Source organism: Metarhizium brunneum, chromosome 1 (genome assembly GCF_013426205.1).
Source record: "Metarhizium brunneum chromosome 1, complete sequence".
Lineage (NCBI taxonomy): Eukaryota > Fungi > Ascomycota > Sordariomycetes > Hypocreales > Clavicipitaceae > Metarhizium > Metarhizium brunneum.
In genome coordinates, this window is record NC_089422.1 from 3,743,893 (window position 1) to 3,758,970 (window position 15,078).

Sequence of the window (15,078 nt, forward strand, 5' to 3'; positions counted from 1 at the left end):
GACCCCCCCCTGGTCTGGCATTTGGCAAGGTCTCAAAACCAAGGAGCCAGTTAAAGCCATCGGGGCGAGCTCCGAGTCTGGCTGGGAAGTTGGGATGAACGACGCATCTCGACGCCCTTGTCCTCGGTAGTCCGTACCCTTTTTTTTTTTTTTTCGTTGCAGGCAGTTGGGAGCCCGAGGCATCGTTACACAAGTAGAGACAAGAAAAGAAGCGTGGCAGGCATGGCCTCACGAGGCTCGACGTGACACACCGCATGCGCACCTTGCATCGCATTTCAGCAGGACCACGTTTTTTCTGTCGTGCGTCTTACATACATCCAGGTACGTCTCTCGTCTCCGGAATAATGGGGACATGTCATAGCCATGGCATGGCCTTGCTCGATGCCATTGAACGGTTGTAAGTGACTAGTCATGACGCTGTTTCTCACGCCTCGGCGGTATTACGCATTATTCATCCAGGGCCAGTCTTGCCGTCGGTTGAGACAAGCCCGCATTAGCAATCGTCACCATCAAGACAAGTTTGCCGCTGGCTTCTTTCTTTCTTTCTTTCTTTTTTTCCTTGAAGAGATCCCATCCCCCAGCACAGTGGGGCCTGCCAATTCCCACCCGTCCAATAGTAGATCGTAATGTTGCGTCAACGCCCCCCCGCGGGGCAAAATCCAACACACCCCCCCGTCAAGAACCCAATTCCGCCATTCTCCGAATTTAACCTCACGTCAACAAAAACCACAAAGACGCATCGCCCTGCTCGCTGCCCGTCCACTAGCCCTATCGATAGACTGCTCCCTCACCCGTCAAATCAGACGCCATCCCGACTCTCTCGCTCCCGCATACACAACGTCCCCCCCTCCACCCACAATGCAGGACGACAAGCCCCCCGTCATCAACTACGTCGTCAGCTTCATCCTCGTCGGGCTCGCCTGGGGCCTCACGACGCCCTTCATCCGCCGCGCCGCGCGCGCCCACCACCCGCCTCCGCATCCCACGCTGCACCTGGACTCCGTCAAGAACCACTGGCTGCGGAGCAGGCTGTACGGCGCATTCTTCGCCGTCGCCGACCTCTTGCGGAACCCGAGATACGCCCTTCCCCTGCTCTTGAACTTGACCGGCAGCATATGGTTCTTCCTCCTCATTGGACACGCCGGTATGCCATTGATTCTTCCGCATTGCCCTCTGGTCCTTTTTCTCCGTTCCTGCCCGCCACGTAGTTTACCCCTTTTTTTTTTACTTTACTCTTCCTTTTTTCTTCTTTTTGCCACACGACAATTCATGTATACCCGCTCTCAACGACCAGTATCGGAACTAAACATCACGTGTTTGTAGAGCTGAGCTTGACGGTTCCTATTGTCAACACCATGGCCTTTCTTTTCACTGTTCTAGGCGAATGGTATGTCGAGGGCAAAGTCATTAGCAGAGGTGAGACGACTATCCCCTTTTATTGCTATTCAAAAGACGCTCATTCACTCACCACATATAGACACGGGCGTGGGAATGGTACTTTCCCTTGTTGGAATTGCGCTATGTGTTCAGAGTAAATCTTGACAAAATCCAACTCGTCTTTTTTCCCTCATAAAAACCAACAGACACAAAAAGAAAGAAGTGGTGATCCCATCTGTAAACCATATGCCATGATGCCAACTTGCCTGAATCCTCTTGTAAATACCTCATGTGATTGCCCAATTTCACGTTGCAGACCTAGGCCACTATGCAAAACAATCCAACACAAATAAAGTAAATCTAAATCAGAAAGAAGCCCATTTATTTCTCCAAAAATAATCCCTCTTGCCCTCCATATTAGGCAATATAAATAAGAACATTGTAGGCAGTGCTCCACGCTCCCTCTATATGTAATTTGACATAAAAATCCGCTCCCGTAAAATCCAACACTCATCTGGGAATGGCCAGCATCCCTTTGTCTTGACCCAATTCTCGCTTTATAACCCACCAATGCCATGCACCGATCCACTGAAAATCAAAATCAAAAAAGCGTTGAACTTTTGATGGCGCTGTCATGCCCGTTTTTCGTGGTGGAATGGTCATCTTCTCAGGCGGTCTTGCTCGCTTTTGATTATCTTTTTTTTCGCCACGACCTTTTCAGCATATAACCCGTCCCAGCCGTATTAAAGCTTGCAATTGTTGAGTTGGTCATTCCGCATTCACGTTATCGTTGTGGTGCCCTCAGCCAGCGCAGGACACTGCTCAAACTCGGGTCCTCGGCGGTCCAGCGTCCGCAGGCGTAGTCTGAAGCTGCCAGTTCATTGTATACGCTTTCGTCAGTGATTGAAGCGAGCTCCTATGGACGAGTCAGAATATCTCCTCCTAAACATATGCTCCTCAACCCCGGAGTGGCGGGTAGAACCATCGATACATACAGCGCGTAGCTCGTTATCACAAGCATCCAACTGATGCTGGATAGTTGCACGGGGTTGTTGGCTTTGAAGAATTGCGTCTCGATATGACAAGCAACGCTGAGCGGCACTTTGCCTCATATAGATCTTTTGTCCCTGGTGTCGCCTTGAGAAAGCATCTAGAAGAACCCTGCTCTTCGAATTAGTGACCATAACTTGGAATGATAAACATTGACTTGACTCTTGGTGAGACTCGTCTATTGAGGTGATGGGGAGCTTACTGCTTCAGCTCTGCCTTCATTTGCTCTTCTTGCCCCCCGTTGACTAGGGGCACCCCGGTGTCAGCGGCACATTCGAGGATGTGATGGCCGTCGATGGCACATTGCCGTAGGGTTGCCCATCCATCCAAGAAGTAGTCGTCCGCATATCTAGGACTAGACGGTGCATCTGTAATGCAGTGCTGCAACGTGCGGAAATCATCCAGAAGCTCCGCCACTCGGGCTGTGCGACATTCGTTGACTGTAAAAGTTTTGGTGTCAGTGGAACGTTGAGCATTCATGGTTTGTCTTGATTTGACATGCAGAGCCCCCTGGCAGTTGAAATGTGTCATTCCAAAGCAAGGCAACAAGAATTCTGTAACGTTGTTGGGAGCAGGTCATGATTCAAACTTACATCCATCCATGATGTCGTAGTTGGTATATGCCAAAGATGCTGGGTCGCCTTGGTATAGAAATGATGCGTCATAAGCAGAGGCCAGAGTACCAAAGTTGGGGTTATGGGAGGACATGATGGCAATTATATAATGATGCGGTGAATGTAGGATGTTCTTTGAGTCAAGCTCTGGCGATCCTGAAACGAATCCAACAAAGCGTTGAACCAGTCGGCCTTTTATGAGTCTCAGGAGGCTTAGAGATTCACAGGACAAGGAGAAGAAAGCAATGACTATCGTCGCGAATTACAAGACAAGGCCGAATGTAGAGCCTGTTCAAGCCAAGTCCCATTCTAGCGGAGGAGCTGGCTTTCTAGGTTCCGCCCCCCCGGGAACCAAGCCGCCTTGTGCATCATGATCGTCCCGTGGCCATGTTCAAGGATCCCTTTTGGGTTGCCATCCAACGGGAAAGCTTGGACCTCACCCAAAGTCTCGGTGCCTGCCGTCCGGATCGGCTAGTGATCATGGTCCCTGTCGATTGATGGCGTATCATGGGTCTTGGTAGGACGGTGGGGCCAAAATGGCGGCCCTGAGCATCCATGAAGATCCAAACGTCCACAGCCGCGACGAGAACAGAAGGAGAGGCAGTGGCAGACACGTCTGGCAGGCAGGAAGGTCAGCTTGCACAAGGCGGCCTGGGAACCAATGGTGCTCAAGGCCCTGACAATGATGCACTTGACATTTTCAATCAAGTCGTCGGATACGGTCGATGCAAGCAGTTGCAAGCTCAAAGCTGGATCAGAAACCCAGTCCTATTTCAGTCCAGCTACTGCCCGTCAGCCTTGCCGTCCAACGAGATGCTGGAGTTGGCCCTACCAGGCTGCGTCGTCCCCAGTTTCTCCTGCGGCCCCTATCCCTTTTGTTCCATTGTGCCTAAGCGTCGATGTCCGGTTTGTTGCCAATTAGTGGTCATACGTGACTGGTACGGCCACGATGGATACACATGATGAGTGGCGACTCGGACTGGTAAATGGCAGCAAATCGTCTGTAGTTGATCGAGGTGGGACAGCGACAAGGGATGCATGTTTATGTCGTAGTGTGAGCATCTGGCGGCAACACCGGGGGCACAACCACCCCTGGGACGGAGCATGGAAGCCATGTTCGGCCATGCTCGTTTTGTGATGTGGTCGACTTGCCGCTGACCAATGTCGTCCCGGCTCCAGGGCCAGGTGCGGTGGATGTGAAGAAACAACTTCAGATTTCAGACAGCCATTTTTCGCAAAACGTCTCTTTCCTTCCCCAACCGTCTTGCCACCACCATGCGGAGGGCCAACAGGGGGTCGTGTCCCCCGCGGCAGCGCAAAGGCGAATGCGCCAGTGGGGGCGATGCACGGCGATGTCGAGTAGCCCTACGGAACACAAGACGGATCGGGGGCTCAACTGACGTGCGATTTGTTAAAAAAAGGGGCATGGTGAGCATGGAATGGGTGACTGACTGACTGGTGCCTCGCCAATGTGAAAACGTGTCTGCTTCACAAGAGTCAAGTTTATGTGGAGAAGAGTACGAAGAGGTCAACCAGTTTCAATGTTTTCAAATGTCAAGTACGGAGTACCTTCAGCTGCTGTTTGACAGGCACATGCATGTGCAAGCTTTGCCCAAGTTGGCCAATTTGGCGAAGCTAAACACGGCAAGACCGTCCGACTGCCAATGATAAGTGTGACACACAGCGAGGGAAGGAACGTCTAAGCCATTGCCGAATCCAGTCAAAACTTGGCGGCACAGACAGCAATCAATACCTTCAACGCCAGGGTTTAAACGACGTTTTTTTGCTTTTGCCTTTTTCTTTGACGGATGTAAATATCCTTGGAGTGCAATTTTGCGCCGCAGCCATTGTCCTTGCGATATCCAACTCTATCACCATTACCTCAAAGACCTGAATAAATGGCGGCTCTCGTCGTTGCTTGTTCATCCCCCTGGATTATATCAATATGATTCCTTCTCACCGCAGCCTCAACCGATGCCGACGCTGAAGAATACTCCAGACCGTTCTCAATACTCATGTGGACATTCATTTCGCCTTTTACATTTTATATTTGATACGGAAATTAAACCGATCAGGGCCTCTTCATGATTCGCCCCAAACCGCCACTCCCGCCCCTAGCCAACGTTAGTCGTTTCTTGACCAGCAGCCGCGCCGTCTCTAGGGAAAATGGCTCCATCAATATCCGATTGGCCATTTCGTCTGGTATCTTGCCCTACCAAGGCCTCGCCTTTCCGGCGGCCAAAGTGCCGTGGAACCTGATTACCGACCCGGCCGTGAAGGCATGGTATGTCACTCGGGAATGCACGATCCAGTACGGAGGTGGACCCGTGAATGGCAGCCCCCAGTCGTTTGAAATCAGCTCTCTTGACCTGAATTGACTCTTGAGGGACTTGCATGGACATGCGTGGTGACATGTTGTAGTTAGAGTCGGGCTGATCTCACTCGGACTCTCGTCGTTTGTATCTGATGGAACCATAAAGCTGCTGCCTATTTCCCTTTCTATTCTGGCCAACACAGGAAGTCACCGATTCGACGCTGCGTTTGAGGCAAGGCGGGTATCGCATCTAATCTAAAGCGACGTGCATAACCTAGGCGGCCCTGCGGTCACAACTATCCAACGTTTCATGAGACCCTACAAGGATGAGCCTAGCAGTATTGTCTGCGGGTTGAAAGAAAACCTCCTAAGTGAGCGACTGTACTCTGTAAACAGTCTCTGGACACATGTCGAATTCTTTTGTATTGTGCCACAACTACGTTCCTAGTTGTTGGGACACATCAGTTATTTGAGACTCACAGCATGAATATACTTTTTTTCATTGAATCATATACATCTAGCATCATACTTGGCTGTACAGGTTCATGATTACGAATTACACTGTTTGAGTGATTGAAACACCAAAATTTACGGGCAATAGTTCTTTCCCATGACTTTGTCCAAGAACCCTAAACCGGAAGCCGAAGATCCCAAGATGGCAACAAAGTTATCATAGTTTGTAGGGGTTTTGTCCGGCATAGCTCACACAAAATATGCTTCAAGTCAGATGTAATCTCGATGGAACGGCATCGCATCCTACATGTAGCCTTTATTGAACCACCTCTTACTTGGGCCAACATCTCTCAAATTCCCTTGTTGGCATTCAATTATCGCGCTGTTACGCAACTCTGACCTCAACGACTTGAATAACAAAAAGACCGTGTGTAAAACTGCGCCGAAATATTTCAGGTACAGGAGGATCCGAAGATAGAGTAGTTTACGGGGGCCATATGTCTTCTGTCAACTCTTACCCGCCACCAGGCTCGCCCCAGACCACGTCGCCTACCGCACCCGGCTGAAACAATTGCTCCATGATTATAATGGAGATGCAATACTGAAGCTCACTCAGCGTGGCAAGTCACTGGAAACAAGCTCTAACAAGTGTAGCAGACGTAGTATGTAGCAGACGTAGTATCTTGGGTTCCTCTCTCTGCTCACTCGGTTGAAAGCAAGGCCTAGCTGTCACAAAAGCAGTCACCAGCTGAGAGGACCAGCATCTCTCATCCAATACAACCATGCAATAAATGGTGTTTTCTTTAATCCTACGTCCGGGTTTTCCAGACATGGTATCATATATCATTTTCGAGCCAGGGGGCAAGTGCATTTAGCCACAAAAAAGAAGATGTATAACATGCCAGTGTACACTTGCAATTTTTTTTCCTCAGATGAACATACGCTGTGGCCGAATTACCGGTAGTATTTTTCATGTGCGCCAACTGATGATGATGCATGACACGTCCCGAGGTCATCAATGACGGCGAAACATGCTCACCACGTTACACGCCAAACACCCACGACTCAGCTTGCGTCGAAGCGTGTAACTGAGCTGAGCAATGGGAATTGATCCGTCGAAATAAAGTGCATTCGTGCTCAGGGGACACGGTCAAGGGGCCAATCGATCTACGACTACGTCACGTGTTGCAACCCAATGGCATGCCCAAATCTACCTTGATAGATCTGGTTCTAGGGCCTTCGCCGTTTCAGGACTTGGAAACATGGATAGTTTTCATCGTGTCCAAAGGGGCTCTCCCGATAGTCGTTCGAAGGCCGTCGGTAGTCTCACGCAACTAGTTGCATCACAGCCAACCTTTACAATTGCCGTCCCCGGAATCCGTTTGGGGATAGAATCATGGTGCTTCACGGTTTGGCTACTTCATGTCAGTCAGGAGACTCGCTTCCATGCTTCCAGCCTAGTCGGACATATGTTACGCTGGCCGGCTCCTCTCTGGCCTACATGAAGCAGTGGCGAACGCTCTACGCAAACTTCAAGTCGGCAAACCCGCCTGCTACGTTATGTCGTGTATTCTAGACAGCCATGCATGCTTTGTTCGACGAGTTCACGAATGCGACCTATCGTGGGGTCGATCGCTGTGCGGGATTAAACAACTCGGCTAGCATGATATCTGGATGTCAATTAAAAAAATCAAGGGATATAAAAAATAAACACTATTCACCCAGCCCGACAACGCCCTGCCCATGAAAACCTTCGCTTATCGAAGTGTGGGTATAAAATTCAACGACCAACCTCCCCCAGGTCCTAAAACAAGTGCACGACGGCTACCATCGGGTTTCCTATGCGCGCGTGTAGGTCGTCTACCGAGTCTCCGAGTAATCATTCAGCGCAACGCAAACAGCGCCTCGGTGATGTCCGTTATACTGGCGGATGATCTGCTGGCTGTGTACCTCCCACAGCCGAGCGTAGTGATCAGAGCACGCCGTCACCAAGTATGCCGAATCGGCACTGAACGCACAGTCCCATACCCACCGCTGGTGTCCCGTAAGCGTTGCCTCGAGCGGAAATGGTTTCGGGTCCTTTTCCCCTTCGTCGCAGGGCTTGGTATTGTTGACCTCCCAAATCTTAGCTGTGTGGTCGGCACTACAAGTAGCCAGTTTCTTGACGTCTGGTGAGAGGAGAATGCGGGTTATGTATTCCTTGTGTGCGCTGAAGTGAGTCACGGGCATTATTTGCGTTTGGTCGTATGTTTGCTTGAGCGTCCATACAAAGACATTTCCCTGTGAATAGTCCATGGTTAGCTTGTTTGCGCTGCCAACGAGTCGACATCTTGAGACGCGTCCAAAAACGAACCAAGGTGTTTGCTGCGCAAAGAAGAGTGCCGTCACTGGCAACGGTGACGCTTGACACGGGAACATCTTCCTCTGGGACCAATTCATGGGCGCACGTATTTTCGGCCAGGTCCCATATCCTCACGGCGCCGGCCCTGTCACAGCTGATAATTTCGCCCTGGTTCGGGTGAATGACGACGTCGTTTGCAGGGTGGCCGTGGTTGTAGCTGCGCTGAATGGTGCCCGTTCTCGTTTCCCAAATCTTGACTGTGCCGTCTTCGGAGCTCGTCACCATCCATTTACCCTCGCAGTGGAAGGCGACGCCCGTAATGTTGCCCGTGTGGCCTTCAAATGTGAGGAGCGGGTTGGGGTTTGTGGACTTGATATCGTATAGCTTGACCGTGTGGTGGCCGGCAGCCGCGAGGAAGCGCTTGTCGGGCGAGATGCAGAGTCGGTTGACCTGGGAGTCGGGGTGCTGGATGGTGCGCGAACAAATGCCAGAGAGGGCTTCCCAGAACCTGTTGGAGTGTTAGCAGGCGCCCAAGACCATGCCCATGCTCGCGGGCTTGGGATGAGTGCGAACCGAATGGTGTGGTCATATCCCGCTGAAAGATGATTAGCACGCGACGACGCCTCTGATGGACAAGGGTTTAACATACCCGTGCAGAGGATGACAGACATGATGGCGACTGCAGAGTGAACAGGGTTCACTTTGCGCCCGACGGAGTGGTGATGAAGGGGCAGAGTCGCCTGCCTGGCTGTTGCTCGACGGTGATCAGGGTGGGAACATTGAAATGTGGTTAAGCTTGGACGGGAAGGTCTGCCGTTTAAAGATTGGAGGTGGTGAGTGACAATGACCGATGACGGATCCACTTGGCCTCGGTGCTGCCCCACTGTGCTCGCTGGGCAGAGAGACGGCTTTGTCGGGCTGGCCATCACTCTGATGCTTGCACGGAGCTAATTGTGCAAGTGTACAACTCTAATGTATTCACAACGACGCCAATTGGCATGGACTAACCGTAGCTCCAAGCTTCCATAATCCCCAGCGTCATGAGCACCCCGAGGCCTTCATAAAATAAGTGTGGTTCCTCCCCTGGGCGTGTATAAGTTGTATAAGTTGAAGTATAACAGACCCCGGACCACACTATCCACTCGACCAGACCCGGCGGCTTGTCGTGTCATCTTTTAGAGCGCTGCCGGCGATGTCATCTGCCTCAAAAAGCCGTCGATACATCTTCAGCTCCAACACTGAACGCGGCACTTACCATCGGGCCCTGCGAAAGCCCTCTGCGGAAGAATTTGTCTATCAAATCCACCAGTGAGGCTTCGAAAACTGCTGACACTGGCTCGGGCTATGCCCGTGCTCCGCTCAGACGACCCTGTCAAATCTGACAGATCTATTTCGCAAGCTGCCGAGATGGCTGAAGACCTTATTTTCGACTTCGCTGAGTATCTCGAAATGGTCCCCAGTGTTGCAGGCCGGCACGGCCAACACGGCAAAACGACGAGCATCGCCATGCCTATAAGTATCTCGGGTGAATCCCCCCATTCACAAAACAACACCCATCCATTCTCGAGAACCATCATCATCCCATAGTAAACACCACCATACAAAACACTCAGACACCATGGTCAACTTCATCTCCCTCGCCGTCCTTGCCATGGCCAGCGTTGCCGTCGCCGCGCCGCCTCCCCCCAACGGCAGCGTGTGGTGGCACACTTGCGGGTGAGTACGCTTTTCACCATACCCCCAGGCACCCGCACAAAATTCTTTCCTTGTAGTGGTTTGAGACAGACGGAAAACTAAATGAAAACCCAACCGGTAGAAACTGCAAGTGTGGCCACTCGGGAGCCTATGAAAACTTCAAAGGCGACACGGGCTGCCTGCGATTCGACCCTAACCAGGACATTAGAGCCGCTGGCCTCACGCGCCACGGACGCCTTCAAACGACTTGCAGTCTCTTTACAAGCGACAACTGCTCTGGAAAGGTTGTCCAGAGCATCGGAGTCGCAGGCGGTACATATGCCTGCACTGCCTTTAACCAGAATACGAAGAGCATTCGATGCTACTACGACGTCTGAGTTGCGTCGGGCTGTTGTGGCCAAAGACCTTCTGGATTCTTTGACCAATGCGGATCGTCTTGTATATAGGCCATATTTAGGTACCTAGGTAGTTAGAAGGATCTCTGCTGCGCGAGGTAGTGCGAATATTAAGCCACATTCAAGTCCATGCAATGATACTTGAACTTGGTTCTTGTGTCGGTCTCTTGGGATACAGCTTACAGCCATAACACGTGAAAAATATCCAAGCAACGTATTGTAATGTTAGTCGGGGCTAAGTCGCTTTTCTCACCTGGCTCCTCCATGTGACTACCTAGGTAGACTGTAGCACCTACATGATTCCAACCATCAACTTCCACCAGCTTCATACACCACTCCCCTTTAATCTACAAATCGTACCCAGAGGGGCTTAGGGACTTATGGATCATACAAGGAACGTAGAACGAGATTGTTGTGTCTGATGTGACCCCATTGCCTACCTAGGTCCATGTACTACAGCCAGACTGAGCATCCACGTATCCGTACAACAACTCGGCCCTAACCATCTCGCCACCGTAACTTGATTCTAGACCCAGTCACTGGCCATGTATCGATACACGTCCAAATATCTCAATACAGGTTGTTATTGTGAACTCCCCCGAGAATCTCTCCTAGTACCAGATCCCTTCGCATTCTCCCCCGACTCGGCCTCCCTATCCCGCCCGTCTCTCTCTATTCCACCATTTTCAACCCGCCACCAACGCTCACCCTCCTAATATCCAGGCCTTTCAAATCATGCACCTGTTTCCAGCGCCATACGCCGTTCCGCATCTCTCGCACATCGTCCACGGGGATGAACAACACCAACGTACCAAGACATTACTCACAGCTAGACCTACCACCATCGTCAGCAGCCCATCAACTAAAGATTTTTTTTTCCCAAAGCACCAGAAAAAGAAATGCAAATTTAGAATATAAAAAAGGAAGACCTGGCGGGGCAGTGCGGGAGAATACTCACGACGACCTCATGCTGCACGTAGCACACGAAACCAGAACATACTGCTCCGCAAACGCCTCGACCGAGTTGATCGTAAAAGCCATGACAGCAACGTGACTAGACATGAAAAAAAACCGACTATTCCTACCAACAAGAACGGATAAAATAAAAAGAAATACTGTATTATAAGAAGCAACCGTTCATACAGACTACACCGCAAACTACCACTCATACACAATTCTATCTAAACAGTCCGGGCTTCAAAGACACCCGATAAACGCAATGGCTGCCTGGCTAAAAATAACGCAGATAAGGGAAGCCAAGACGAGAGTGACACATAATTCGAAAGTCGGGAATCGGCGTGACACGATATCCAATTGAGCCGACGACTGCGCCCTCTGGACTCCAATCCTTGGAACGGGTACTACGCTCGTAAAGCCAGCGCTTACCTGCTTCCCCCCTTGAATGGAAATGCAGAAGGAAGAAAAACGAGTTCATGTCTAGTCTACAGGGTGTTACGAGTGGAATGCAAACCCAAAGGCTAGGGAAGGGCCTTCGGCTGCGCTAGCTCTGTGTTCCCAAACCTTCCTCGATGCAGTAAAATATACATCCAGACAAGGTACATATCCGAAAAGATGGTCATCACGCATCATGATATCTGTGCGGCCAAAGTATCGGGAAACGCCTTCTCACCATGGACTAGAGAGGAGATATGCTGTGGTCGCCATGGGAAGAAACCATGCATCTCCCAATGTTACACCATCGGTAGGAGCGTAGATTTGCAATGTAACGTTCTAGACGGGCAGAACAATGAAACATTATTAACATGATATACTCTTTAGCAACAAAAGACGCCATGGATGAGTGCAAACCGTCTGGTATCGATTATATCCTGCCTATGAGAAATTAAAAAACAAATTCCAATAGACTAAACGTCTTGAAGCAGCCTGTCGCGCAGTTCTGAACGCCATAGCAATTTCCGTACCGATTCATTTCTCATATAATGTCCGTTGCAGAGCCGAATTCGACAAAAGCCATAATCCTGACAAGAAGCAAATGCCACTAAAAGAAGAAAAGAGAACCTTAGACTAAGGAGGAAAGAAGGACTGTCTACAATACTTGTTCGCAGCGGTATATTATGGCAGCCATCACAATGAAGGTGCAGTGGCAATCAAGGCAGACATGACTGCGATGCCACCAAGTGCAGCGTAACCAACCGCCTCAGCGACTCGTCGAAAACGTTTCGCCGGGCGCTGGTCAGCGGAATCCATCGATGAAGACTCAACTCGAGGCACGTCTGGGGGCTGCGTTGCGCTGTTCAATGCAAACTCCGTCGGTCTCGTGGAGGGCTCGGCAATGGTCTGTGACGAGCTTGGCTCAGTTTCGTTTGGTAGAAGCTCGGATATTGCGTCAGACTTTCTCTTGGACGAACGCTGAACACTTCTAGGCGCCGATTCCGAGTATTCTGGGCTTGAATCCGAGACTGGCTTGTCTTTCCTACCCCCAGTAGCGAAGTTCACCGTCTCCGGAGGCTGTACATCTTCCACTAACTCTGCTCCTCTTTTACTCAATTCATATGTGTACGCAGAAGTATCATCCAGGTAATCCTCCTTCGGTGGCATTTCGACGAGCTCACCAACAGGCGTTCGCAAGAACTTTTCGCCGGAAGCTAGCAGCGCTGAGGTGGCCGAATCTCTCGTGCAGCTCTCCAGCAGTCCCGTGGTGAGGACATTGCCATGCTTCGGATATGGCGTCGAGCTTTCCATCGCGATGTCTAACTGCTGGAAGCTGGTTGGAAAGTCGTTTTCTTTATTTTCTTCTGGACCGAAGCAGACTCGACGGTTATGCTCGCGGGCTTCGAAGTATTCTGCCTTCCCAGACTTTGCCCCGAGCGATTCCGTGGAAATATTCTGACCGAGGTGTGGCGACTGGTAAGAAGACGAAGGGATCGCGTCAAAAAGAGATGGCAGATGAACATCGCCAGGCTGAGAAGTTTGAGTGATAACAAGGGGAGGTAGAGTATCAGATTCTCGACCAGATGAAGTCTGCAGGTGAGACGTGGCATCACCCAGGACTTCGATTAATTTACCTCGTCCATCCGCTTCGGGGATTGGAGGACTTGCATCCACGTGCAATGCGTCAGAGCATTTCCAACTATCTTTTTCATCCCAATCTGAATTTCCAACTTCTTCACCTGCTGCAATGCTTTCGGCTGAATCCTCATCATGGGACTCAAAATCGGACGAGGAATCAGATTCTTGGCTAAATGTGTCCTCATTGCCCTCAAGCTCCTCAGCCTCGACAGACCAGCGAACGGAGGGCTGTCGGTTTTGCAACTCGTCCGGCTCCTTATCCTCTGGGGTAGACATCTCAGGCACCTCCATAGTAACCTCGGGGTCGGCATCCGGCAGATCAGTATGCTCTTCGCCTGTAAGGTCAATAGCCCCAATGCCTTGAGGACCATCGAGAGTCATGCCGGCTTTTTGGAGGAGCGAGACACTAGTCTCAATCGCTTCATCGATATCACTAGTTTCATCCTCGCCGTCGGACGAATCCGGAACTTTGAACACCACAGGTCGTTCTTTGGGACTGCTTTGGTGTTAGATAAACACAGCGTCAACGTAAGAGGAAGAAGAGAGAAGCCATACTCTTGTGAACCATGGCAAAGCGATACCCTCATCTCGCAAGGCGGGAAGGTTTCTGACCCTTTTTGAATGGGGATGCCAAATCGAATTCTGTCGTTTTGATGAAGCCGTCGAAACTGCATCTTGTTGATGGACTTGTCATTTATATAAGTCCCGTGCAGAGAACCAACATCGACGAGGGCAACAGACTATGGCGGTTGTCAATTTGATTACTTTCCCAAAACAACTCTTGAGCCACATGGACCGATGCCAGTAGTAGGAAAAAACGAGACCAACTTACGTTGTTAGCCGGAAGATACACAATTTTGGCATGGTTTCGAGACATGACGGCTGAGTCGAACCAGCCGTTCTTTGCACCTGCAGCCAATCTGGCATCTCGCTTGGTACTGCGGCCAATAAAAATCTTGGGGTTATCCTTGGTGAGGAAAATATGACGGTCGCAAAATTTGGATTTCAATTTCGGATCAACGGCTTTGAGGATGACCTGGACTGCAATATTAAACGTCGTTAGTATATTCACGTGGAGCTGGCTTGTTCGGTGATGGTAGTGTGAACTACTAGCCTTCGTCCTTGTATTTCGGCACCGTCATGATGGCTGTTCTGATACTGCTGCCTCGATAAACGCGAGTTTAGATATTCTGTAGAGGGTGTTACTTGGCCAGAACGACGGGACCAAAGACAAATAATCGATCGAGGCCAAAGCTTGTTGCTTCACGATGACCAAAAGACGCAATACCCGAAATCTACACGATGGGCATGCCGGAGACAAGCGGGCCCCGCCTTCATGCAGAACAGTCGTGGACGATGACAGGTCGAGGTTGAAGTGGGAGGAGAGAACACGACCAAGAACGATAAGAGATTCAAGGAAAGGAAAGAGAAATCCTGCCTTTTCAACGTCCGGGGTGAGGATGTTCAGAACAAAACGGATGACAGCGAGAAGAGGGGCAGAGAAGGCAGAGCCGGAATATTGAGGCGACTCTGGGCCACGTCTGACGAAGGTCTGAGGGAGGTCTGAGGCAGGTCTAAGGAGGGCGGGGCAGGAAGACGGGCAGTAGTGGTAGACGTGCTGTGACTGACTAGGGCCCCGGGCCTGGCGGGGTGATGTTAGCGGCTAACAAGGGCTGGCTAGCCTTGTGTTGAACATCAGGCAGACGGACTGTCAACTGGTTAATGCTGCCTGGCCAGCTGCCAGAAACTTTACAAGTACGATTGACGCCGCGGCCTTATCAAAGCTATGGTGGGGCCGAATGGCGACAC

General features: G+C 50.7%; 5 protein-coding genes across 5 annotated transcripts; 2 read left to right on the top strand and 3 right to left on the bottom strand.

Moving 5' to 3' along the window:
• Window positions 1-858: 858 nt before the first annotated feature.
• TM234 (Transmembrane protein 234) lies at window positions 859-1,542 on the top strand (the record flags this gene model as incomplete). The annotated part of the gene is made up of 3 exons (XM_014693900.1): window positions 859-1,144; window positions 1,324-1,416; window positions 1,478-1,542. The coding sequence occupies 3 exons, from the start codon at window positions 859-861 to the stop codon at window positions 1,540-1,542; spliced, it is 444 nt and encodes a 147-aa protein (XP_014549386.1).
• Window positions 1,543-2,161: 619 nt separating this feature from the next.
• G6M90_00g011370 (uncharacterized protein) lies at window positions 2,162-3,135 on the bottom strand (the record flags this gene model as incomplete). Its single annotated transcript, XM_014693899.1, has 4 exons — window positions 2,162-2,293; window positions 2,373-2,538; window positions 2,630-2,867; window positions 3,021-3,135. 4 exons carry the CDS (start codon window positions 3,133-3,135, stop codon window positions 2,162-2,164), a joined length of 651 nt encoding a protein of 216 aa, XP_014549385.1.
• Window positions 3,136-7,668: 4,533 nt separating this feature from the next.
• Window positions 7,669-8,820, bottom strand: LST8 (Target of rapamycin complex subunit; the record flags this gene model as incomplete). The annotated part of the gene is made up of 4 exons (XM_014693898.1): window positions 7,669-8,088; window positions 8,162-8,657; window positions 8,723-8,744; window positions 8,799-8,820. 4 exons carry the CDS (start codon window positions 8,818-8,820, stop codon window positions 7,669-7,671), a joined length of 960 nt encoding a protein of 319 aa, XP_014549384.1.
• A 947-nt stretch (window positions 8,821-9,767) lies between these two features.
• G6M90_00g011390 (uncharacterized protein) lies at window positions 9,768-10,221 on the top strand (the record flags this gene model as incomplete). The annotated part of the gene is made up of 2 exons (XM_014693897.1): window positions 9,768-9,865; window positions 9,966-10,221. The coding sequence occupies 2 exons, from the start codon at window positions 9,768-9,770 to the stop codon at window positions 10,219-10,221; spliced, it is 354 nt and encodes a 117-aa protein (XP_014549383.1).
• A 2,103-nt stretch (window positions 10,222-12,324) lies between these two features.
• Window positions 12,325-14,411, bottom strand: G6M90_00g011400 (uncharacterized protein; the record flags this gene model as incomplete). Its single annotated transcript, XM_014693896.2, has 4 exons — window positions 12,325-13,765; window positions 13,825-14,009; window positions 14,102-14,310; window positions 14,384-14,411. 4 exons carry the CDS (start codon window positions 14,409-14,411, stop codon window positions 12,325-12,327), a joined length of 1,863 nt encoding a protein of 620 aa, XP_014549382.2.
• Between the last annotated feature and the right edge of the window lie 667 nt (window positions 14,412-15,078).